This window comes from Microcaecilia unicolor, chromosome 13, assembly GCF_901765095.1.
Source record: "Microcaecilia unicolor chromosome 13, aMicUni1.1, whole genome shotgun sequence".
NCBI lineage: Eukaryota > Metazoa > Chordata > Amphibia > Gymnophiona > Siphonopidae > Microcaecilia > Microcaecilia unicolor.
Window position 1 is genome coordinate 66,084,971 of NC_044043.1, and position 25,567 is coordinate 66,110,537.

Sequence of the window (25,567 nt, forward strand, 5' to 3'; positions counted from 1 at the left end):
CTACCTGCTGGGAGACTGAGAAAATACTGAGGCTAGGGTCACATGACCAGGGCTCCTATTGGCTCGCTAGAGTCAGAGTTTTTTCTCAGTCTCCAACCTGCTGGAAGGCGAGCACAACCCATCAGTCCAATCCTGGGCCGGTCCGGAGGGATGCTAAGGAATTATTGGTTGTTTTATTAGATAATCTATTTGTAACCTAGGTCTCCTTTTTCCCCTCATCCCCCCTTTAATTTCTGTTGCTACTCTATTTTAATTGTAAACTGCCTAGCTGTTGTGATTTGCAGTATATCTGGGCTTCCTATCCCACTATAAACCATACAATTCTACTGCTTTGTCACGCTCTTATCTGCCACCCATTTCTTTGTCTCTCATCCACCCAGCTCTCCTTGTTTCTCACCTAACCATCCCTTTTCCTGTGAAACTGTCATTGGAATGCCTCTATGTTTCACTTATAACACTGATATTTGTCAACATTTGCTTATTTGAAAGCTAATCAAAAGCTGTATTAAGTTAGTCCAATAAAAAAGGTATCATATTTTATTTTCTCTGTTTTGATTTATTTCTATTACCAGTATATTAAATAAACTTGAACTGTGAACTATTTGTTCTACCACCATTCCCAAATCCAAACAATGCTTTCAGCTGAATATTATTTGCATTAACAATGCCCTATAAATTCCATGTTTCCTTAATAGTTTGCCCAAAGGGCCTAAAAACACATTAAATAATAAGGGAAAATAGGAAAGAATCCTATAAGACACTGCATCAAAGAGCAGCACTGTGATTTCTTTCTTCCAGACATGATATAATCCATTTTGTCACTCACGCACTGGCTCTTAATAGCAGAACGCAAGTAAAAATGTTAACAATCCTTGTAGTTGTTTGTGTGTTTTGTATGGAGACTCCTGATAACACGCCTTGTACTGGGGGCAGTGACGTTCCTAGGGTGGCTGACACCCGGGGCGGATTGCCAATGCGACCCCCCCCCCCCCCCCCCCGGGTGCATTTTTATCTGCAGGGGGGATGCCGCACGCCTGTCAGCTTTGCTCGTTCCATGCTCCCTCTGCCCCGGAACAGGAAGTAACCTGTTCCGGAGCAGAGGGAGCAAGGAATGAATGGAGCCGACAGGCGCGCGGCACCCCCCCCCCCCCCCCCAGCGGCGTGCACCCGGGACGGACCACACCCACCGCCCCCCCCCCCTTGGTACGTCACTGACTGGGGGGGGGGGGGGGGAAGAGAGAGGAGAAATCACAATCGGGCACAATTACAGAGAACATCTTACAACATACTATGGAAGAAAATATCTCAGACAAAACAAGAAATACAGCCATGATCTTTAGAGCATTCACAATGATCTTTTGACAGAATATGCCCTGTATCAGAGTAAACTCTGCCATTCATGAAGAGGAACAGAAGAATGACTGAATACTGCCTGCTGCACTCACTCAGCTCAGCCACCCAGCTAACCACATCTTCCATCATGGCCTTCACTCTTGTCTCATCGTTGGGAACAGTGATGCGACATTTGGGATGGAATATGTACATGGGGTCAACAGTCTCCAGCTTGATCTTGGAGCTCAGTTGCTGCAGTACCCACAGAAAGTTGAGCATGAATCCATCTGTTGACACTAGTCGATCATCCGTCTGTGAAGGACCAATACCAAGAGAACAAGTGGGGGGGAAAGTTACAAAAGGGGAAAATTCAGCAGCAGGATATCTGTTTAAAGATAACTAGATAAGGTATCTGGTCTTTAATCACATATCCAATATTAAGTCGGTGTTCCTGGATAAAGAAACATGATCTGATTATCTTTACTCCTGCTTTTTCAGCAATTTAATCAGCTTAAATTAACCTGATACAACTGAGTAGCAGTGCCACCCAGTTAAAGCCATGTCCCCAGCCCTGAATTTTGAAAACAGAGGATTTGAATATCCACCCCAAGCCATGCAAGGATGCACCAGAATTTAAAGAGAAGAACTGATTACAGCCAATCATTCAACAGGAAACCAGGAAGCCTAAACCACGTACATGCATAAATTGTAGCATTTTTACAACTTTTTTTAGTTTTGTCTTTAATACAACATAAAGGATATAAAGCTGTCATAATGGGCTTTTGGTTTTTTGGAAAAGCTTTATACATTTTATGATGACCACTGATCAGGCTGCAGTGAATTTCAATAAAACACATTCCAACATAGTTGGTTTTCACAAGAAGGCTAATTCTGATTGGTCCACTTTAACGAAAGATCACAATTCTGGAGAGACAAGGATTAAACCATGACTTGAATGAAGCTAAAAAAGGAATTAGTTAAGATACATGCCTCATTTTCACCCGAGTTATGCAGGTACAGAAAAACAGGAGAGTTTGCCCAAGGTCATGCAGTCTCAGATGCAGTAGGGAGTCTTGAACTTATATACCAGGGCGTCTCCTGAATCTTAGTTTAAATTTTCAGAATGCTCTTAAGCATGTTTAAAGGACAAAATAGAAGATTTACTAAGCAGGAAGCATGAGGCAAAATTAGGTACCGTGGACCTTTGACTAGACAGCCCTTGGTCCTCCTCTTCTCACAAGAGATTCCTCTTAGGAAAGCAAGAGGGTCCCAATGTGATTTTTGGTACAAGTATGTAAGCAGAACACAAACATGGTGCCGAGACAGTGTACCTACTAAGCAATATCATAGCTTCCATTTATATGGAGCTACCCTTACCTGTAGCTGTGCTTTCTTCATGTTGGCATTGATGACAGCTGCCATGTAGCCGAGAGCTGCCTCTCGGGTTTCACCATTTAGTAGAACATTGTGCAGAATCTTGAACTGATCTTGCTAGAAATTATAAACAGGCCTGTATCAGTAAGAGGATGGAATGTAAGAGCTGCTGAGAGAAGCACAGTGACCACAATTTCCCACCACATTACCAGCAGCACATTTTTAAAGATACCCCTAGGCAGTGGATGCGGTGGATGACAGCAACTTTTTAATTTATTTCTAGACAAGTTTGATCTTTATTTTACACTTTTTTTATCATGATCTCAGCTCCACAATGAGGCTGACGTCTGCTGTTTCCTCCAATATCATATTAATAAGCCCACCATACTAGAGAAATGCCCACAGAAGCCCAGCCGCCTTGGCCACAAGACTGCAGGGTCCAGTACAGAAACATGTTGGAATGCAAAAGGCTAGTCAAATAGGGTATAATGGCAGCAAGAGGAGCCATTGCAGGGATTTGGGAACAAGTGAAAACTCTGATGCTACACAAAAATGGAGAGACTATTTGGAGTTCATAGCTAGAATGACAGATTTAGTAGAGATATTGAGGAATGTCAAAACTGGATAATTATTGGCAGAGAATGGGGTAATGAGGAGTTACGGGGGGGAATGAGTAAAAGTAGGATACGGGGGAAGGGAGGATGTTTTGCGTTATTATGAAATGCCATGATTATTTTGGTTCTGGTTAAAAATGTCAATAAAGAATTCAACATAAAAATAAAAAAGAAACATGTTGGAATGCATTTGATCAGGCATTACATTCACTTCAAGCCAGAAAAGAGGTCAATAGACACACACAAGAAACACAAGGAAGGTCTTCAAAATATGTTCCTAGTTTAAGCTAAATAATTTATTTTTTTTGCTTATCTCTAGAGCACCTACCCGGGCTGATTCCAGGTAATGCTGCAAGGACTGGCTAACAACTCGGGTGTTTTCTAGAGTAATAGCTGGCCCAGAAAAATATTTTTCCACTACTTTAGTCTGAAAATAGAAAGAAAGTGATGTGAGCCTAAGTCCTTCTCTGTCACTTATAACATCGAGGGAAGGTGTTGTAACTTACATCATCTTCTGCAAAGACAGAGAGGCTGAAGAAAGCCCCTAGGTAAGACAATCGCTGCAGCTCCCGGCCAGTGGCAGGGCTTAAAGGTTTAGGTAACCATGAGGGCAAAGACGCAAGCTGTAAAACACCGACAGAAAAAGGGAAACTGTTTTATCCATTTACTTAAGTCTCTCTCCCTCCGACTCCTTCCTAACAGCCAACACCCTAAAATCAAGATGTCAGTACAGTTCCAATATATTCCCTAATATCCAATAACAGTGCCAAGTTCAGGATTATGTAATATTTAGCCTGGTTACAAATCAAAATTTCGAGTTAGTGCAGTTTGAGTAATTAGCCATTACCAGAGTTCTGACAACCTCCAATGGCTCTGCAACAGAAGCAGAGGTGAATGGCTCTGTAACTTATACAATGCTACCAGTTGCAGTGTTTTTCTGCAGTGTAGGAGGAGGACTTACCAAAGAGCACACAGGATGTGTTTTCCCAAACTTGATTTCACATAGCTCACCCAAAGCCTGCAAAGAAAAGCAACACAGATCAGCATCCCTAGCCCAAAATACTTTCCCTACTAGTTGAGGTAGAGAGAGTTCAGATGCTGATTTGAGCCCAGTTACAACCAAATGCTTATTCCAGGAGACCCCATGAAACCAAAAGGGTCCAACAGGACAATAATTTTCTTTGTTATTACAATTAAATAGCAGAAATTGTTTCCTTGTTCTCAGCTGCACAAGAATGTCCCAGACTGAGGCAAGGAGTGAGAAAGGGGAGTAAATGAAGTCTTTGTGTGCCAGACAGGCAGTCCTTTGTGCACAACATCTTAAAAGGGACTCATCTCGGCCTCCACCATCACTATCTAACACTGCTGGGAGGAAAGGCAGACCACCAAGCTACCTTTATCAGAAGAGTGTGCTTGGAAGACCCAGCCTCAGAAAGAAAGCGTCACTGCAAATTTATCACTGAGCCAGATTTATAGACTAGGTAATCACACCCTAATCTTGGTATCTGATATATTTGGGAGTAGCTTACTTCCTCAAGAAGAATGTGAAATGAGGGAACTGGTGCCCCCAAAATCACAAATCAAACCTTAAAGAAAACTAGCATCAGATCCCAATCTTGCATAAAGCTAATTTCTCCATTAGGAAATTATGCCATTTTAATGTTCATAGTAACCCAAAAGAATTGGGCCAAGATGATTCTTACCATAAGAGGATATTTGAAGTTGTCACTATCGAGAGAGCACTCTTTGGCAGCCAGAGCTAGTCCCTCTACTATGGGGATAAAAATCTAGAAGAAAAAAATATGTCATCAGTAAGACAAACCACTTTGTATTCCCTTGCTTTCATATGACAAACAGACTTCCCCTTTCCCTGTCTCAGTATTTCAAGTCATGCTTTTCTGAAGCTAAATTAATCTAACACATATAGCTGTGGTATTTAAAAAACAAAACCACCACCACTATAAAGTTCTCTCTATAGCCTTATGATTGGTGCTCACTCATAAAGGAGTACCTTGGAACCTCAGAGATCTAAAGTCACCCAGGGTTTGTGGAAATCAAAACCAGCCAATTCTAAGTACATAAGTAATGCCACACTGGGAAAAGACCAAGGGTCCATCGAGCCCAGCATCCTGTACATGACAGCGGCCAATCCAAGCCAAGGGCACCTGGCGAGCTTCCCAAACGTACAAACATTCTATACATGTTATTCCTGGAATTGTGGATTTTTCCCAAGTCCATTTAGTAGCGGTTTATGAACTTGTCCTTTAGGAAACCGTCCAACCCCTTTTTAAACTCTGCCAAGCTAACCGCCTTCACCACGTTCTCCAGCAACAAATTCCAGAGTTTAATTACGCGTTGGGTGAAGAAAACTTTTCTCCGATTTGTTTTAAATTTACTACACTGTAGTTTCATCGCATGCCCCCTAGTCCTAGTATTTTTGGAAAGCGTGAACAGATGCTTCACATCTACCTGTTCCACTCCACTCATTATTTTATATACCTCTATCATGTCTCCCCTCAGCCGTCTCTTCTCCAAGCTGAAAAGCGCTAGCCTCCTTAGTCTTTCTTCATAGGGAAGTCGTCCCATCCCCGCTATCATTTTAGTCGCCCTTCGCTGCACCTTTTCCAGTTCCACTATCTCTTTCTTGAGATGCGGCGACCAGAATTGAACACAATACTCAAGGTGCGGTAGCACCATGGAGCGATATAATGGCATTATAACATCCTCACACCTGTTTTCCATACCTTTCCTAATAATACCCATCATTCTATTCGCTTTTCAAGCCGCAGCAGCACACTGAGCAGAAGGTTTCAGTGTATTATTGACGACGACACCCAGATCCCTTTCTTGGTCCGTAACTCCTAAAGTGGAACCTTGCATGACATAGCTATAATTCGGGTTCTTTTTTCCCACATGCATCACCTTGCACTTGCTCACATTAAATGTCATTTGCCATCTAGTTGCCCAGTCTCCCAGTCTTGTAAGGTCCTTCTGTAATTTTTCACAATCCTGTTGTGAGTTAACGACTTTGAATAACTTTGCAGCTCATGCTGTTGTGAGGAAAAACAGACATGACCAAGGACAAATTATTTTCTTTCTGTTAAGTCTGAGCAGTAAAATGCCTTAGGCTACCATCTCCTAATGGGATCCCGGCCCTGGATAGCCATATTGACAAAACTGGAGGTTTCGTTTTTGATTTTGTTCCTTAAAACTTAGCTAGTTTTTATTCCTATTTTCCTATCAGAGGTACAAAATAATTGGATTAACAGAATGTCTATTAACAGTAATCCTACATACCATTACAAGACGGATAAAGATACTATCATTCTTTGCAGTCAACATATTATACACTATCAAAAGGTCACCAAAACTAGTTGTGTCAATCTTCTGGCCATTTTATTCAATGATTGCTATCTGAGGACAGTGTACACATAGTAGTCTTACATATTTCCTATAGTAAACTGACTGGGTTAGAGACTGGTTGAGCGGAACCAGTGGTAAATGGAATTCATTCTGAGGAAAAGGATGTTATCAGAGGTGTGCTGCAAGGATCAGTTCTTGGTCCAGTTCTTTTTAACATTTTTGTAAGCAAAATTAAGTTTTCCTTCATTACGGATGATACCAAAACCTGCAATAGGACAGACACCCCAAATGGTGTGGACAGCATCAGATGGGATCTAGCAAAGCTCAGTTTAAATTCTGACATCTAAGATTGAATGCTAACAAATGCAGGATATGCATTTGGGATGCAAAAACCCAAAGGAGTGGTACAGCATAGGGAGTGAAGTAATTCTGTGCACAAAAGAAGAGCAAGACTTAGGGGTGATATCATATCTGATGATCTTAAGGTGGCCAAACAGGTACAAAAGACAATGGTAAAAGTCAAAATGATGCTTGGATGCATCAGGAGAGAAATGGCCTGCAGGAAGAAGGAGGTGGTAAGTCTTTAGTGAAACCCCATCTAGAGTATTGTATAAAATTCTGGACACCAAACCTTCAAAAAGATATAAATGAGATGAAGTCAGTCCAGAGGACAGCTACTGAAATGGTGGACTTTGACCTAAAAACCTTAGACATTTAAACAAACAAACAAAAAAAGGTGGAAGAAGGAAGATATGATTAAGACTTTTAAGTATCTCCTTTAAACAAATGCAAAGGAAGCAAGTCTCTTTCAACTGAAAAGGATTATGTTTATTTTGATTTTAATTGATTGTCAACTCATGGCAGAAACAAATCTCAGCGACTTACAAAATTATAAGAGAAACAGGAAAGAAATGCCACTTGAAATAGGACAGGTCAAAAATCACTTGAAAGGAATGCTACAGCATACTACATTATATAAAATGTACACTAAGAAAAGAAAAAATATTATACCTGAGATGCCTAGAAGGGGGGGAGGGGGGTTGTTGATTTATATATGAGAAAGTTCTGCGATAAATATGTTCAGCTATGTGGGAGTTATGTGAAGAAAAAGTTAATAAAAAGAATTATAAAAAAAAAAAAGAAAAGAAAAAATATTAAAGGTGAAAGGGAAAAGACTCAGGAATAATTTAAGAAAATACTTCTCTACAGAAAGGGTAGTAGATGCATGAACAGCCTTGTGGTAGAGGTGGTAGAGATGAGGACTGTATCTGAAGTCAAGAGAGCATGGGACAAGCACATGGGATCTCTAAGGGAGAAGAAAGGACAGTAGATGATATGGATGGGCAAACTAGACAGGCCATGCTAACTTTAGCTGCTGTCATTTTTAAAACCTACTCTCCACTGCAAAAACGAACTCTCCCATTGCATGTTTCACCACCCAACAAACTTACCAAAATTAAAACAAATAGCCCCCAGAACTGCCCATCATGCAAACTGCTCCCAACCCTACAATACTACCCCCTCTGCACACAGGTTCCAACCCCATAATTATCCTCCATAACTGTTCCAACCTCCAAAACTACCCACTCCCCATAAACTGCCACATTGCACAAAAAAAACAAAACAACCAACCTACGCTAGCTCCCTCTAAACTGTTCACGATCCTAAAAATCCATCCATTCACAACTACCCCACCACCCTGCAAACTGCCCTCACCCCCAAAATGTAGCTCCCCACAACTACCCCAACACAAACAACCACACACAATGCACGCACATGCAGTGCAAAGAGGTTGAAAAGAATTCCACAAGCTATGCTCTGCATACTTTCCCCACTTGTTTTGAATGTCCAGTTTCTTGCTAGTACAGTTCTCTAACACTAGAAAATGTCCCAGCTGCTGGAATGATTCTACCTGAAACAGTGTTTACTCAAATTATTCTATTAACCAGATACAAGCATTCCCAAATCACAACCCATTATATCATCAGAAATATAGCCCCTCACCTGCTTAAACACTTCTTCATCCTGATGGGTCGTTCTAACGAGCTCTTGGATGAACCCAAATGGAAGGTTCCTGCAGAGCATATAAGGTACTAGGAGAGACTGCTGTTGAACCGACCTGTGTGCACAGAGAAAACAGTGTAATCCATGTTAAAGAGCATGGGTGTCTATGCAAAGTCTGTAAATGTACTATTACAGTAAGGGTGGACTGTATCATGAATAGAGTATGCTCTCCTGTACAAGCTGCAGGATGATAGGAAATCCTACTATTCAAACAACGGGCCAATAGAGCACATCACTGCAACTCAGGCACTTATCCATGTGCCACCTCTCAATGATTCACAGGACAGAGTATATCTGCTCACAGAGAAAGAAAGTGTCCCAAACCTGCTGAACATACATCTTAAACTTCCCAAGTAATGAGGGTGCACTGGCCATGGTTTCTTGCTACAGAATGGCAGTTTCCATCCATACTACTCATCTTTTCCCCTTTACAGCTCTACCCCAAAGGCCAAGCAGAATTATTTATCTCCTACCCCCAACCTTTAATGAAACACAAGCCATGTCAACCTTCCTAAATATCTCAAAAGCCATTGCCACTGAAGTGCACATGTGGACTGAAATCCCTGCATGCCATCCTTTCCTCCCTCTCTCTCCAGATCTGTCATATCAAATGAAAAACCATAAATCATCTAAATACACACAGATTTCTTGAAAACATTCTGTCAGAAAGACTTACCTGGGCTGGGTGAGAGCACCCTGTAACACCAGAGCAGCATGGGAAATGCACTGAGACCGGATGTTGCTCAGAAGTTGGCTAACAGCTGGCTGGCTGCACATCTAATGAAGTTGAGAAAGCAAAATACTTTTAACACAGACCTCAAGGAGAAAAAAAGCAAACCAATAAGAACATATGAATACGTGGCTAAGATTTGTGTGAGAGTTCAAGAAAAGAAACAAAGCAAGAGCACCAAAATATGCTCAGTGTCTTGTGACTTATGTAACAGCAGCCCTGTGTATGAAGAGACTGCTTGATTAATGCTACACATCTCTAAAGACTGATCACTGAGGCTGCGCAGAACTCCATGCAAAGTTTCCCTACTGTAAAATGCTCTCACAAATTAGCCCCCTCCCCAAAGCTCCTAGTCAGACAACCTGCCCACCCCGCTCAGACAGACCCCAGCAACTAGTCTAATGCATCCTCACCTCTTCTATTCCCAGAAGACACCCTCACAAAATAAGCCTCCACATTCCTCCTCTTCCCCTCCCTTCCTACCATCTAGTTTCTTCTCAGCTCCTTCCTGCCCACTATAAGACCCCCTCACATCCCCTTCTTCCTCCTCTCCCTCCCCGCCACTATTCCCTCACATTCCTCCTCTCCAACAAACTCTCCACCACAAGATTCATAGTAGTGTCTGTCAAATGTAATAACATATCATACAGCTTATAACAACTTACAAACATACTGTTACAAAATGCATCCTCAATATCTACATAAAGTAAAGCACCCCCTCCCCTGCACATTCCCTTCCTTTCCTCCTCTCCCTATTGCGCTCTTTACCTTTGGTGCTTTTCTTTCTTCTATGCCCACCCTGTCAAAGCACTCGCTGAGGTAGTTGAGCATTTCAGTTTCTTTGCAGGTCTCAATGGTGAACCTGTCACTGCAGGGATCACAGGCACTGGTCCCACCGGTCACACTTGAGCTTTAAAGGAAAAAAAACAGATCAAAATTATCCTAAGTTCAAAGCCCTGCCAAAGTGCCTCTTTACTGCAGGACAGATGATAACAATTCTTGCCCATTGTTCACCCTATCACAGTACTATGTAGCTATAAACTGTACATGGAAAACATATGATGGGGCCCTGGAAGAACTACAGAACACACGAAATAGACTAAAACCTCATATATAGCATGATAACTTACTGCCTCTAAACTTTAATAAATAGAGAAGAAAGTAACCTTCCAAACCAGTTAATACAAAGGCTTCTCCAATGGGACCAGAAAGTTCATCATATGTGGAAACAGTTTGCCTATCTGAGATACCCCAGGACTTTTTTTTTTGGGTTTTTTTTTGTTACATTTGTACCCCGCGCTTTCCCACTCATGGCAGGCTTAATGCGGCTTACATGGGGCAATGGAGGGTTAAGTGACTTGCCCAGAGTCACAAGGAGCTGCCTGTGCCTGAAGTGGGAATTGAACTCAGTTCCTGAGTTCCCCAGGACCAAAGTCCACCACCCTAACCACTAGGCCACTCCTCCACTCTATGAAGAATCACAGCACCCTGTCTCAACCATCTGGAAGAAATAGCTTTCATGGGTACATATCCCTCCACCCCAGCTGCAGGAAACATAAAACAGGCCAGACCTATGGCATCACCAAATATAAGGAAGCATGCTGTGCAGTCCCCTAAACTTCCACAAATTAATCCCCATTCAAATACAGTAGTTAAATGCCATGTAAAAATAATTCTGGAAGAAATCATCAGCAAACATTTATTTATCTGCAAAAAAATGTGCAGAAAGTTTACTTGGCATGCAAACAGATTCAAGCAATAGCCTTATCTGAGGCTAACTGGCGTTCCAAAAGCTTCTCTCAATGATGTGGTTGGTCTCAGTATATACACTAAAGACAGATTTCTACCTAACAGGTTCACAGTCGCTTCATTCAAAACCTCACTACCTAGGAAAGCAAAAAAAAAACTGAGCTTAAGACACGGGCATACAGAGGGCCTCATATAATTAATGATCTGGCACTATTCCAGTGTGTACTTCTGCAGTGAAGCTTATCATTAGTACATTTGTTTACAACTCTTGCTTGTGTAGGAACTTTTTCAGGGAGTATAATGTGCATAGAGTTGTCCTGCCCCCACCTAAACACATCCTTGGCAATACCCCCTCTAAAAGTTACACAACAGACGTATTTTCAGCTTCGCTGAGGGACGGCACTTTGCAGACAGCCAGTTTGAGCACGGCAATCATTATTTACCTTGTAAGTGGCTTTTAATATGTCTTTTCCTGTCACTGATTATCTGTCATTTTTTTTGTTACATTTGTACCCTGCGCTTTCCCACTCATGGCAGGGTCAATGCAGCTTACATGGGGCAATGGAGGGTTAAGTGACTTGCCCAGAGTCACAAGGAGCTGCCTGTGCCTGAAGTGGGAATTGAACTCAGTTCCTCAGTTCCCCAGGACCAAAGTCCACCACCCTAACCACTAGGCCACTCCTCCACTGTTGCTACTATTTGAGATTCTACATGAAATGTTGCTATTCCACTAGCAACATTCCATGTAGAAGTCGGCCCTTGCAGATCACCAATGTGGTCGCGCAGGCTTCTGCTTCTGTGAGTCTAACATCCTGCACGTACGTGCAGGACATCAGACTCACAGAAACAGAAGCCTGCGCACCCTTCTACATGGAATGTTGCTAGTGGAATAGCAACATTCCATGTAGAATCTCCAATAGTAGCAACATTCCATGTAGAATCTCCAATAGTATCTATTTTATTTTTGTTACATTTGTACCCCGCGGTTTCCCACTCATGGCAGGCTCAATGCGGCTTACATGGGGCAATGGAGGGTTAAGTGACTTGCCCAGAGTCACAAGGAGCTGCCTGTGCCTGAAGTGGGAATCAAACTCAGTTCCTCAGGACCAAAGTCCACCACCCTAACCACTAGGCCACTCCTCCACTGTTGCTACTATTTGAGATTCTACATGGATCACCAATGTGGCCGCGCAGGCTTCTGCTTCTGTGAGTGTGACGTCCCGCACGTACATGCGGGACGTCAGACTCACAGAAACAGAAGCCTGCACAGCCTTCTACATGGAATGTTCTAGTGGAATAGCAACATTCCATGTAGAATCTCCAATAGTAGCAACATTCCATGTAGAATCTCCAATAGTATCTATTTTATTTTTGTTACAGTTGTACCCTGCGCTTTCCCACTCATGGCAGGCTCAATGCGGCTTACATGGGGTAATGGAGGGTTAGGTGACTTGCCCAGAGTCACAAGGAGCTGCCTGTGCCTGAAGTGGGAATCGAACTCAGTTCCTCAGGACCAAAGTCCACCACCCTAACCACTAGGCCACTCCTCCACTCTTGCATCTTTTGCTGGGTTCTGTATATAGTATATATATTAACATTGCTGAATGTCCCACAATATGGCATCTTCATTCCATAGTGCCTTTCCACTTCTCTCCCTAATACATCAGCAATGAATGGCAGCAACCTAGAAGCCATCTGTGTTCTTTAGATATACATCAGCAGCCAGCAAGCTGCTACTGTATCACAAGTTTGTAAACTTTTTGCCTACAAAAATCTTTGTCCTCAAAATAAAGAGTCCATCACCATATCCCTTCAAACCATTTTTTTTTTAAATTTGTACCCCGCGCTTTCCCACTCATGGCAGGCTCAATGCAGCTTAGGTACTTATTTGTACCTGGGGCAATGGAGGGTTAAGTGACTTGCCCAGAGTGACGAGGAGCTGCCTGTGCCTGCAGTGGGACTCAAACCCAGTTCTCCAGGACCAAAGTCCACCACTCTAACCACTAGGCCACTCCTCCACTGGACACTTGGTGACTGCACATGTATACTTAGATGGTGATGTAGCGAACCATACATCCCAACTCCAGGGTAAAGGTCATGAATTTCATATACCACCCCTCTGTAGTACAACCAAAGCGGTTTGCATATTACATATAGGTACCTTCTGTCTCCCTAATGGGTTTACATTCTAAGTTTTGTACCTGGAGCAACAGAGGGTTAAGTGACTTGCCCAGAGTTACAAGAACCTGCAGTGGGAATTGAACCTGGTTCCCCTGGTTCTCAGTCCACTGCGCTAACCATTAGGCTACTCCTCAACTGCCTAAAACTGAGTTCCAGGGAGAGCTTTCTGGCTGCCCACACGATGTCACAATTCCCCTCACTAATGAACAAGTGTGCACAGCATACACTGTAATGGCAAAAAGTAATTCTTGTATACATGCAAAATTAGACAACTCTAAATACCTAGTATTGCTAATGCTCCTAAAGTAGAGAGAACACTATGGAGGAGTATCTAAATGTTTAACTAACTAAAGCCTCAACTGCCCTGGGATATTGGCTCAAAGGCAAACCAAAAAACTGTAGTGGGAAACAACTCCTATTATATTGGGAGAAAAACCCACTACAGAAAAAACTGTTGCCTGGATAAAACTGCAATAACAAGTGTAAGTTATATTCAACTCTAGTCAACAAATACTTAAAATGTAAACATACGTTTCTAGGCCTGGAGCTTTTCCAAAATAAAACGTAATCACTTATCTGAAGAACTACTCATCGGTGCTTGTTTACTTCTTTAATGCACATTCATGAGAACTCAGACTTCAAACGCCAGCTTGGGACTTTAAGCAGGCTGCCGTGTGAAGTCTGAGTTCTCATGGATGTGCTTTAAAAAAGTAAACAAACACCGATGAGTAGTTCTTCAGATAAGTGATTACGTTTTATTCTGGCAGAGCTCCAGCTCTAGAAACGTATGTTTACATTTTAAGTATTTGTTGACTAAAGTTGAGTATATCTAACACTTGGTTTTGGAGTTTTATCCAGTCAACATTTTTTTCTGTAGTGGTTTTTTTTCTCCCAATATAATAGGAGTTGTTTCCCACTACAGTTTTTTGGTTTGCCTTTGAGCCAAATGAGAAGAAGTCCTATGGGGTTATGTGTAGTAAAACTCTAAGACCTATCCGAGGGCAGCTGAGGCTCTAGTTATTTAAAAATCAGATATTCCTCCACAGCATTTGTTCTCTCACCTTGGAGCAAATTAGCAATATTAGTATTTAGAGAAAAAGTAATTCTTTACATTTCAAAATTGTTTTGGCTTTAAAAATTCTTTCTGAACCTAGACTATTTCACAGAGCACAGGAATTAATTAGATTCTCTCCCCCCCCCCCCCCCCCCCCCCCACTTTTCAACTCTCTCCTAAGAACCCTGAACAATTAGTGTCTTAAGTAGCCGAGAACCCAAATTACTCTGGCATGCTACGTGTACCTGCACCCAAACTGCACACATGGAAAATCCTCTTCTGAGCCTTCCTCATCACTGCTGTCCCCAGAGACATCGGAAAGGGGCAGGAAGAGGAGGGTGAAAGGGTTCTCGGACATACTAGCACTACAAAAGCAAAAGGGCATCAGGAAGCAAAGAGAAAAACAAAAATAGAAACAAGAGCTAAGGAGCAAAATGCCACACCAGGACTGCAAAAGATTTCTCATCACTCAGCGACATTCCAACAAACACATGCCAGGCCAAAGTAGCACCCAACACACCACCTCCAGTGTTAACAAATAATCACAGTAGGTCTGTGGTTCCAGATATGTACAGACACTGCACCCACACAGCAAATCCCACCAAGTGTCACCCAAGAACAAGGGACTGAATTCTCCAAGGCTGTGCCAGTAAACAAGAGAAACATATCCCGGCTTCCATACATGCACCAAGCTTCTGGCTTGGTTAGTGACCGATGCATAAGCACATAAGCATCGCCATGCTGGGACAGACCAAGGGTCCATCGAGCCCAGCACCCTATCACCGACAGTGGCCAAAAGAACAAGCAATTTGTCCTGCCCATCCTAGAAATACTGTATTATTCCCTCGTCCATTCAATAACATTCTATGGCTTTTTCCTCCAGGAAGCCGTCCAACCCTTTTTTGAAGTCCACTAATTTAACCGCCTTAACCGGCAGCGAATTCCAAAGTTTAACTAAGCGTTGAGTGCAGAAACATTTCCTCTGATTCGTTTTAAATTTACCACACTGCAGCTTCATCGCATGTCCCCTTGTCCTAGTATTTTTGGAAAATGTAAACAGACGCTCCACACCGACCCGTTCCATTCCACTCATTATCTTATAGACCTCTATCATATATCTCCCCTCAGCCACCTTTTCTCCAAGCTGAAGAGCCCCAGCCTCTTCAGCCTATCCTGATAGGGAAGTCGTCCCATCTCCTGTATCATCTTTGTGGCCCTTCTCTGCACCTTTTCCAATTCCACTATGTCTTTTTTGAGGTGCGGCGACCAGAATTGAACACAGTAGTGCCCAAATTGAAAGGGGTGGGTACCAAGTAAACTTGGGGCAGATGCCAATTGATTTGGTAAAGAATACACAAAAGAGTAGTCCAGACCAAATCAGCTTATTATGAAAGAATGCTTATATAAACACTGTGCATCAGCATTTTCAGCACCTGAACCAAACAAAATGGTGTGTCTACAACAGATCAAGCCACCAAACTGAACCATGGAAGCTTAGTACTAACAAGCTGAGTAAAATTCTGTCAGTCTGTGTTCCAGCCCCAACAGGAGCAGATGGAGTAAGAGCAGCAGTACCCTGCCAGTTTGACAGTCTTTCTCAATCTACAATCAAACACCTGGTATATTCTACAACTGTGAGAACATTAGTCCCCAAAAACACACAACTCCTCACACAAAATTTAGAGCTCTATAATACAAGCAGGTTGCCTTTGGATTTAATTCTCACCTTTCCAAACCTGTGCTCAAGACAAATTACAATTTAGGTAGAATTAGTAGGCTCCAGCCCAAACGGGCATGTTTACTAAGCCGCGCGGCAATGCCGACATAGCCCATTCAAAGTGAATAGGCTGTGTCAGCATTAGCACACAGCAGCTGCTAGCGAGGCTTAATAAATAGGGGGGTAAAGTTTGGAAGATGAAGTAACTTGCTTGAGATCAGAAGAAGTAGTAGAATTTAAACTCCGACTTTTCTGGTTCTCCGTCTACTGCTCTATCCACCCGGCCACTCCTTCAAGCCAGTGATATTAGAGGCTGGTTTAGTGTAATCTGCAGCAAATACATGCATGTTACCAAGTCCAAAACACTACACTGTAAGTAACTGATGTCAAAAAGTGAGTAGTCCCCTTCCCCCAAACACATGCACCACATCTTTACAATACCTAGAGGGAATCCTGCTTAGCAAAGAGAGGCGCCCATTCAATGCAGTAGGTGAAGAAGAAAACAAAGGAAGTCCAATGCTGGAGGGTCTCTGGTTGGCAGAATTGGTTGGCATTACTTGAGGGCTGGCAGGCTGTAACTGTGGACCTGGTGCACTGGGTGGCATGGAGGTGTTGGTGGACCTGGGGCTGTGGGAGGTTGGAAAGCTGCCATGGTGAGTGAGTGTATATGGATGGTATCTGGGTGATGAGGGCTGGGCTGAACCGACATGAGAACTGACAGAAAGAGGAGGAGGAGGGGAGGTGGACGTTTCAGGACTGGATGATAGGGAGAAAGATGGACTTGGTATGGGCATACCACTCAAAAGACCAATCGCAGGAACTGGACTAATCCCATACAGACTAGATTAGTTAAGAGAGAAAAAGAAAATAAAAGAACAAAATATGAAAGATAAAATTCACAAATTCTCACACTTAGAGAACAAGATCTTTATCATATCTCCTGATATCACTAACTGTGTATGGCAGTACACATTTTATTTTGTATGTTTCCCATTTTTGATATTGTGTATGTTGGACTGAAAACTGCAACAGATTGGTTTCTGCATTATGTAAGTTTATATAATTAACACCTGCTATAATGGAACAACAGGGAAGGAAACAGATTTAGCTCACCCATTTTTCAGTTGCAGCTCAGGGTGAGTTATATTCAGGTACAGTAGATATTTTTCTGTCTAGGGGGGAGGGAGGGTTACAATCTAAATTTGTATCTGTGGCAAAAGAGGATTAAGTGACTTGCCCAAGATCACAAGGAGCCACAGTGATGTTTAAACTGAGCTTCCCTGGTTCTCAGTCCATTGCTCTCACCATTAGGACCCCCCACCCTCACCACAAAATATAGGACTTTACCCCTGGATGCCTTCTCTCTCCACCCACACTATAGAATCAGATCCCCCTGAAATACAACCAAGTAGACCACCAGTTGAGAGTAATTGTTCTTAGATACATGTTCACGATACTTGAGGCTTCTTTGGCTCACCTCGTCACCTTGTAAGGTATCAAGTCTGTCCTAGTTGAGGAAGTTCACCATTTCTCCAATCTTCCCCCAACACACCCAAACACCACAAAAGTGGCAAAAGAGGACTTGCCTGGATAGAGAGCTGGCACCAAATGAGCCCACATTACAAAGCATGGGACTTGTGCCCAGGCTGGAAGCAGGGTTCAGTGTCAGACTTCGGTCACCTGATCGCACAGTTGCTGCAATTGGCTGAGATGTTGCTGTCAGGCTGGAAAAGGGGTTTTCATCTCTTGACTGGGTGGACATCATCAGAACCTCCATTAAAATTTGGCTGATCAGGTCCTTAAAACTAGAGAAGACTGTCAACAGAGAAAGTAACATTTTTATCTCCTTTCTATCAAGCTACATGCAATTCATTAGCAGTCTGGAGATCTCACGGAGTTCTATTGGCCCAGTAACATTCTTCCAGCAGTTGGAAAGGAAGCTACAGGAACTTCTCTGAAATGGTGCTGAGGAATATTGCTTTCAATTATTTCTGCCATCTTGTTAGGTTTTAAAGATATGTCACTTTCCTATACTTCCTTTCATCTGGATGATTAAGAGTGGCATCAAGTGATGAGAACAGGTCAGGAAAACAAAGACAGAATATTGAAATGGAACAAAGACTGGGACTAGCTAATCACTTACCATTTTTGGGGTTTTGCTTGAATTGTACAGAGAGCGAAGAAAGGAAGATGACATCTCTATCTCTGTCCTTCCAAGAGACTCGAAATATCTTACAGACCAGCTGCAGAGCCTGCTCCTCCGACACTTCAGATCCTGAGGCAGGCTCCTTAGGAGAAGAGAAGATGCTACAAGTTATGTATAGAGTACAGAATCTATCCCCTTATATACAATATTGCTTTCTTGTTCCCAAAGGAAGTCTGCACTTTGGCTAGTAAGACATTCTGACCATACAGGGGCTGCAGGGAAAACTCTCAACCAATTTCACATCTGTCAACACACACAAAAATCATTCACCATTTTCTCAGTTCAAAGAGCCAGGTTTACCTTTAAAATTTAAAGTATGTTTTAACTAGGAGATGTGAGAACATTTCCAAATACCTGATTTCCTTTTTTTGGAAAAGAAAAATATATGGACATATGGTAAAAGAAACAAAAAGGGACTGAATTAAAGAGAAGTTTGAAACTTGTGAGCAGTAGCACCAGTCAAAAAGGCTTCAACCCTGGCTACTGTCCATTTATGCATATTTCATGTATATGAATGGAATTATGGTGGTACATAAAAAATATACAAATGGGGAAGGGAGTGACATCATTTGGCATCTGGCTACTTGAACTCATAGCTCCATGGCAAGTATAGATAGCCTGTTAAATTAAAGCTGTCCTTAACCCCCCCCCCCCCACTCCAAATAGAGTGGTAATCAGAGGTCAAGTACCTTTGAAGATTTCCAGAAGGCAAGAATGTCAGTTCAGAAGAAAACAGGAGATTCTACACTGAGTGCCAGCGAAAAAAAAGCCAAATGGTGCCATGCCATGTGGTGAGGAACTGTACACAGCAAGAGGAGGAGATGGAATCCAAGTGAGTGTGTATTATGTGGGGGTGTAGTAGGGATGTGGAGGATAGCGCCTACACTACAATGGGCATAGAGTACCTGCTGGGTGAATTAAAAGCAGAAATTGGATCAGTTAAAAAGATAAAAATCACTGTGGCTGAAAGAAGAGTGAATTTGGCAGAGATGGGAACTTTGATGGATATGGTACAGCATCGGGTGAGCTCGGCAGGAGGCAGCTATAGTAGATGTCCAAAACGAGCTGGAGGAGATGTGAAGTATGAACAAAGAGTGGTGTTAAAGAACTGGAAACTAAGGTGGAGGATGTGGAGAACAGATCCAGCATTAGGATCTATTAGGCTCAATGCGGCTTACATGGGGCAATGGAGGGTTAAGTGACTTGCCCAGAGTCACAAGGAGCTGCCTGTGCCTGAAGTGGGAATCGAACTCAGTTCCTCAGTTCCCCAGGACCAAAGTCCACCACCCTAACCACTAGGCCACTCCTCCACTCCAATTGTATTTAAATGTAGTCAAACAGATGTAAATTAGGTCACTTGCTATTCCCTCCCAATGCTCAGAGAACAACACACAAACAAACCCTGCCTTTACCTCTGGAAACCTAACACCAGCTCAGAGATGGTGTTGGAAGAGAGGATTTCTAATTTTTTCAGCTAAAAATCTGACGGTTTTATTTCAGAAGTGGAAGGAAGCCCATGCAATCCTCTAAAGTGAAAAACAAACGTGTGCGGGTTTGAACACACTCAAAAGTGAAAGCACACATTAGCACTTGTTTTCCTGCACTTAAATATAAGCCTTTCAAATGAAAAAAAAAAAAATTTGAAAAGCTTAAGGCGTAGAGGAATGGCACTAATGTGTGCTTTTTTCCTAGTTTCCCTGGGCATGCACAAGAGCTGTGCTTACCACAAAATTCTTCTGTGCATGCACCAGACATGTTCTTCCCCCTACCTTTGGTCTCATAGCGCACATAGCATTGGAGCTGAGCATTGGGACCTAAGTTTTGGCATTGTTCCCGTGGTTATGGACCAGGCACTGTTCCTTATAGCATTGGAGCTCTGAGCATCGGCCCATGAGCGCAGGAGTCAGGGGTTTTTATGTATTTTTTAAATTTTTGTTATAAAGTATTTTAGGGTTTTGAATTAAAATCAGGCATCAAATCTAAATAAAGTAGCATGGGAACACATTTACATAAAGACAGACAGACAGACATGATGATCTAAGCTAAAAAGCAGAAAAAGCACTCTTGTCAGTTTGAAATAGCGTATCTTTTGTACATGGAGCTAATTTCCTACAAGTTCTGTATGCAGACAAATCCATGGAAATAAAACATGCCAAACAAAAGTACGCAAACAGACTTTTTATCCAATCCTGAAAGAGGTTAAAGCAAAAGTTCCATATTATTTTGCCTTAAAGTGCTTGCATAATTTTCCTGCTGACTTTTCCCTTCCAGAAATCACAAGTGATTAAATCTTTAAACAAAAGACATACTGTTTCAGAATTGGGTGAGCAAAGTGCCTTACAGAATTTTGTGCTTCTCACCTCCATGGGAGCTTACATTTAGCTGAACCTGTGGATAAGATTTATCTATTAAAGGCTTAAAAGAGCCACAGAGCATTTCCATTCGAAGAGTAACTCATGTCTAGATCTCTTGTTCTCATTAGCCCACTGAAAGATGTCTTAATCCAGTAAGACAGGACGCTCTGCCCATCATGTGACTCCAACGTTTCCACTTATATAAAGAGATGCAGAGCTTTTGGTTTGCAGAGAAGAACCATGTAAAGTCCTGTATTTCCTTCATTTTGCATAAAATCAATACTTCCTCTCACTCTCACACTGAAACAATCAACCATCCCCATTTCCTTTAAATGATCAAGAACAGGACACTAACATACTACTCTACCATTTCTACAGCCCTTGTATCTGTACACCACACTGTACATTTACACTAAAGTAAAATTCCAGTGGCTTCCAGTGTCGTGAAGACACAAATATTGTATCATAACAGATGACTGTAAATAAAGATGGGCTACTTGCTCCAGTTTACCCAACTATCCCTGTCTGCTCTACACTTGCTAATTTAGATAAGTGCTCTTTAGATCTTATGATCCTAGTTGCTGAGACTGCTAAAATGAAAAGTGATGATATGCTTAATTGCTACAGACATATTACGAAATACAGACAAGGATTTTAATTTTGTTTTATATAATATAAACAAACGTTTGATTTTTGTAAAGAGATCAGAACTGTAAAAAGAGACAAACATTTAAGGGATGAATTATTATAAGAAGGGCAGCATCTACCCTTGGGCTAAAGCTACTATTTGGGTTTCTGCAAGGTCCTTGTGACCTGGATTGGCCACTATTGGAAACAGGATACTAGCCTAGATGGACCACTGGTCTGACCCAGTATGGCTATTCTTATGTAGCAACAGAAAGCAAGAGTGGGAGATGGATCCAGACACTCCAAACAAACACCTTAATGATGACTCCACATGGGACTAGTTTGCCAGTAACGCATGTCTTCAAGAATTAAACTTTTCTTCAAAGAACGGTCTTTTCCAAGACCTTTTTTAGCCAGTTGTTGAAGGTTAACCCATGCACAATATTTTTAAGAGACTCCTGAGGAAGGCATGCTGGTGCCAAACCATGGTGCCACATTCAGTCATCACTAAGAATCTACTATAATAAAACTCACCCTCAACGTTCTGAGGACACTGACGCCAGTGAAGCCAAGCCCTAACTTCCTTCAAAAAGGTTTGAAGGTTCGTGGTGGTGAAGCCACCAAAATCGCTCCGGGCCCCGCCCTCAAAGGCGGAGCAATGGCAGAACAACAAAGGGATTGGCAGGCAGGCAGGCAGGGAGGGAGGCGGGGGTAGGAAATCGCTCCGGGCCCCGCCCTCGCGTCAAACGTCATGACGTTGGGGGCGGAGCAATGGCAGAACAACGAAGGGTTGGCCAGGGAGGGGGTTGGCGACGAAAACCTTGCTAGCGCCCATTTCATTTGCTCTGAAACGGGCCTCTTTTACTAGTCATCAATAAATGTTTTATTTTCACATGTGGTATTAAGGGGAAAGATGATAACAGGGAGCTAGAGAAATTTTGTATTTACAAGTCCAAATCGACAAATGTAAGAGGTACTAGATGGTCACTAAAAATTCACTTGATAGGGATGCCCATTTGGCTGCTAGAGTAGCTTTAAATATGAAAATTCAAGAGAACATGATGCAGTTCTACAAATATTATAAATATAGATTCTATAGATATGGCAATCGCACAGGTAAATTACTTGCCCGACTGGTTCACCTTTATTTGTTACATTTGTATCCCACATTTTCACACCTATTTGCAGGCTCAATGTGGCTTACATAGTACCGTAAGGCGTTCACCAATTCCGGTATGAACAAATACAAAGTGATGCTGTGGTAGAATAAAGTTCATGTGTAACAGACACATTAGGGAATTGTAGGGAGGAAGAGTTATGTCCATTACAAGCTTTCGTTTCGTTGTGTTGCTGGGTTCAGGCATTTAAGTTGGATCGGTGGGGTATGCCTTTTTGAACAGGTTAGTTTTTAGTGATTTCTGGAAGTTTAGGTGGTCATACGTTGCTTTCACAGCATTTGGTAATGCATTCCATAGTTGTGTGCTTATATAGGAAAAGTTGGATGCATAAGTTGATTTGTATTTGAGTCCTTTGCAGCTTGGGTAGTGGAGATTTAGGTATGTTCGTGTTGATCCTGTTGTGTTTCTGGTTGGTAGGTCTATGAGGTCTGTCATGTATCCTGTGGCTTCGCCGTAGATAATTTTATGAACCAGGGTGCAGATTTTGAAAGCAATATGTTCTTTGATTGGGAGCCAGTGCAGTTTTTCTCGGAGGGGTTTGGTGCTTTCAAATTGCATTTTTCCAAATATAAGCCTGGCTGCCGTGTTTTGAGCAGTTTGAAGTTCCTTTATGATTTATTCTTCCCACATTGAGTGGAACATTTTCTTTGTTGTAGATTTTACTTGGCTCTCTAGTGTGAGGTTATGGTAGATTGTAACGCCAAGAATTTTCAGGCTGTCTGAGATAGGGAGGGTGTAATCTGGGGTGTTTATGTTAGTGGGTTTGTTCATGTTGTTATGGGATGAGAGGATTAGACAATGTGTTTTTTTCTGTGTTGAGTTTTAGTTGAAATGCATTCACCTATGAGTTCATGATGTTTAAGCTGAGTTTGATTTCGTTGGTGATTTCTGTCAGATCATGTTTCTAAGGGATACATACTGTGACATCGTCTGCATAGATGAAAGGGTTAAGACCTTGTTTGGATAAGGACTTGGCTAGTGGGGTCAGCATTAGGTTGAAAAGGATCGGTGATAGTGGTGATCCTTGAGGTACTCCACAGTCTGTTTTCTATGGTGATGACATGTTTGAGTTTGATTTCACTTGATATGTTCTAGTGGTTAGGAAACCCTTGATCCAACTAAGTATACTTCCACCAATCCCGAAGTAATCTAGGAGTCTTAGTAGTATTTTATGGTTTACCATGTCGAACGCACTAGACATGTCGAATTGGAGGAGAAGTATGCTTTTACCTGTTGCTATTTCCTGTTTGAATTTGGCTAGGAGAGTAATTAGTACTGTTTCAGTGCTGTGGATGGGGCGAAATCCTGATTGTGATTCATGTAATATTGAGAATTTGTTTATATAATCAGTAAGTTGTTTGGTTACCATGCTTTCCATCAGTTTTACTACCAGTGGGATGGATGCTACTGGGCGGTAATTAGTGATTTTGTTTGTTTTTTTCTTGGTATCTTTTGGTATTGGGGTGAGTAGGATGTTGCCATTTTCCTTAGGGAAGAGCGGATTTTATTAGGTAGCTAGGGCAGGTATCCAATTTACAGTGATTATTGGAGAACCTATTAATCGCCTGGGTAACTGTTTCAGCGGTGAGGAGAGCGAAGTTTGACCAGGTTCGGTCTGCTGGGTATTCACCAAAGTTTGGGTCCAGACCATCGATGAAGTTTTCGATATCGGTGGTGTTCTGGAGTAGCGTGTTGCGTAGGTTTGCAATTTTTTTCCTTGAAGTATTTAGCAAGATTGTTTGCAGATGGGATGTCTGTATTGGTTGTGGTGACCAAGGTGATGTCTAGTAATTTGTTTATGAGTTGGTATAATTTCTTCGTGTCTTTGTAGTCTGGCCCTATTTTGGTTTTGTAGTATGACCTTTTGGTTTGTCTTATTATGTATTTGTATTTTCTTTGTATTTGTTTCCATGCGTTGAGTGTGTGTACATCTTTTATTTTTTTCCATGCTCGTTCGAGTTTCCTGGATTGTGTTTTTATTTTTTTCAGTTCTTCGTTGAACCATGGTATCGAGTTATGCCTATGTGAGGTTCTTGTTATTTCGTCTAGAATGCTTCTGCATATTTTATCCCATTCTGAGAAGTAGTATATAGAGTCCGTTTGTGCTGACCATTCGTTATTGTATATCTGTTGCCAGAATGTTTCCGCGTCTATTTGGCCTCTTGTGTTGTAGGTTGTGTGTTCTTGTATACGGTATGAATTCTTTTTCCGCCATTGTAGGGAGAGGTTTAGTTTGTAGTGGTCTGATCATGGTGTGTCTGTCCATTTAGTTTCTGTTATTATTAGGTTCTGGTCTATGGACAGTTTGTGTGAGATGAGGTCAAGTGTGTGCCCTTTGATATGGGTTGCTTGCATGTGTGGCCATTTAAGATCCCATAAGTGGAGGAATTCCTTGCATTTTCGTGCGTTGGTAGAGTTTGGGTCTTCTAGGTGAAGGTAAATGTCTCCTAATACTAGTATATTTGAGTTGGTTACACAAGTGTTTGATATGAAATCCATGAAGTCTGACTGGCTTTCGTTCCAATTACCAACATTCCCCAAGCACAAGCTCTTCTAATCATTGAAAATACATTGAAGGGTAGAACGACACTTCGTGGAGTAACAATCATTTAATTTTGACTTTTGCAAAAATAGTTCTAAACAAAAACTATTTTCGCTTTGAGGATACCTACTATCAACAAATTAAAGGTACGGCAATGTGTTACTCTGTAACTCTGTATGTCTAAGTGCTTTGAAAATATGCCTCCATGTCTGTGTGTTTGAAAGCAGAAGCAAGACTCTCAGCCTGCTTTTCTGCTATCACTGATTTTTGCGATTTTGTTGTGTTCAACACTGTGGTTTATTCAGCAAGTCACTAACGAAGGACTAAAATAATGTTTCACTCTATACACACTGTACGAAAGGGAAATCGCAAGCAACATGCTTCCCGCAAGACTTTGGCCCACTCCTCTCAAAGCTCCTGAAGATGTCCTCTCACCAGAGGAAGAGAAGTGTGGAACAGCCTCGCATCATTGTGAAGCTCTG

At 42.0% G+C, this 25,567-nt stretch overlaps 1 protein-coding gene across 2 annotated transcripts in view; it reads right to left on the reverse strand.

The window, feature by feature from the left end:
* UBE4B (ubiquitination factor E4B) overlaps positions 1–25,567 on the reverse strand; it is a 151,256-nt gene that overhangs the window by 67,313 nt on the left and 58,376 nt on the right. The window contains exons 5-17 of one of the 2 annotated variants that reach the window (XM_030222448.1): positions 18,322–18,466; positions 17,765–17,993; positions 16,620–17,018; positions 14,707–14,826; positions 10,246–10,387; positions 9,424–9,524; positions 8,688–8,802; positions 5,024–5,107; positions 4,282–4,338; positions 3,827–3,943; positions 3,649–3,747; positions 2,710–2,823; positions 1,446–1,644 (exon numbers count right to left, since the gene is read on the reverse strand). In XM_030222448.1, coding sequence (XP_030078308.1) covers positions 1,446–1,644; positions 2,710–2,823; positions 3,649–3,747; positions 3,827–3,943; positions 4,282–4,338; positions 5,024–5,107; positions 8,688–8,802; positions 9,424–9,524; positions 10,246–10,387; positions 14,707–14,826; positions 16,620–17,018; positions 17,765–17,993; positions 18,322–18,466 — 1,921 coding nt within the window. The remainder of the gene's footprint in view (positions 1–1,445; positions 1,645–2,709; positions 2,824–3,648; positions 3,748–3,826; positions 3,944–4,281; positions 4,339–5,023; positions 5,108–8,687; positions 8,803–9,423; positions 9,525–10,245; positions 10,388–14,706; positions 14,827–16,619; positions 17,019–17,764; positions 17,994–18,321; positions 18,467–25,567) is intronic. The other variant, XM_030222449.1, reaches the window with a different exon arrangement.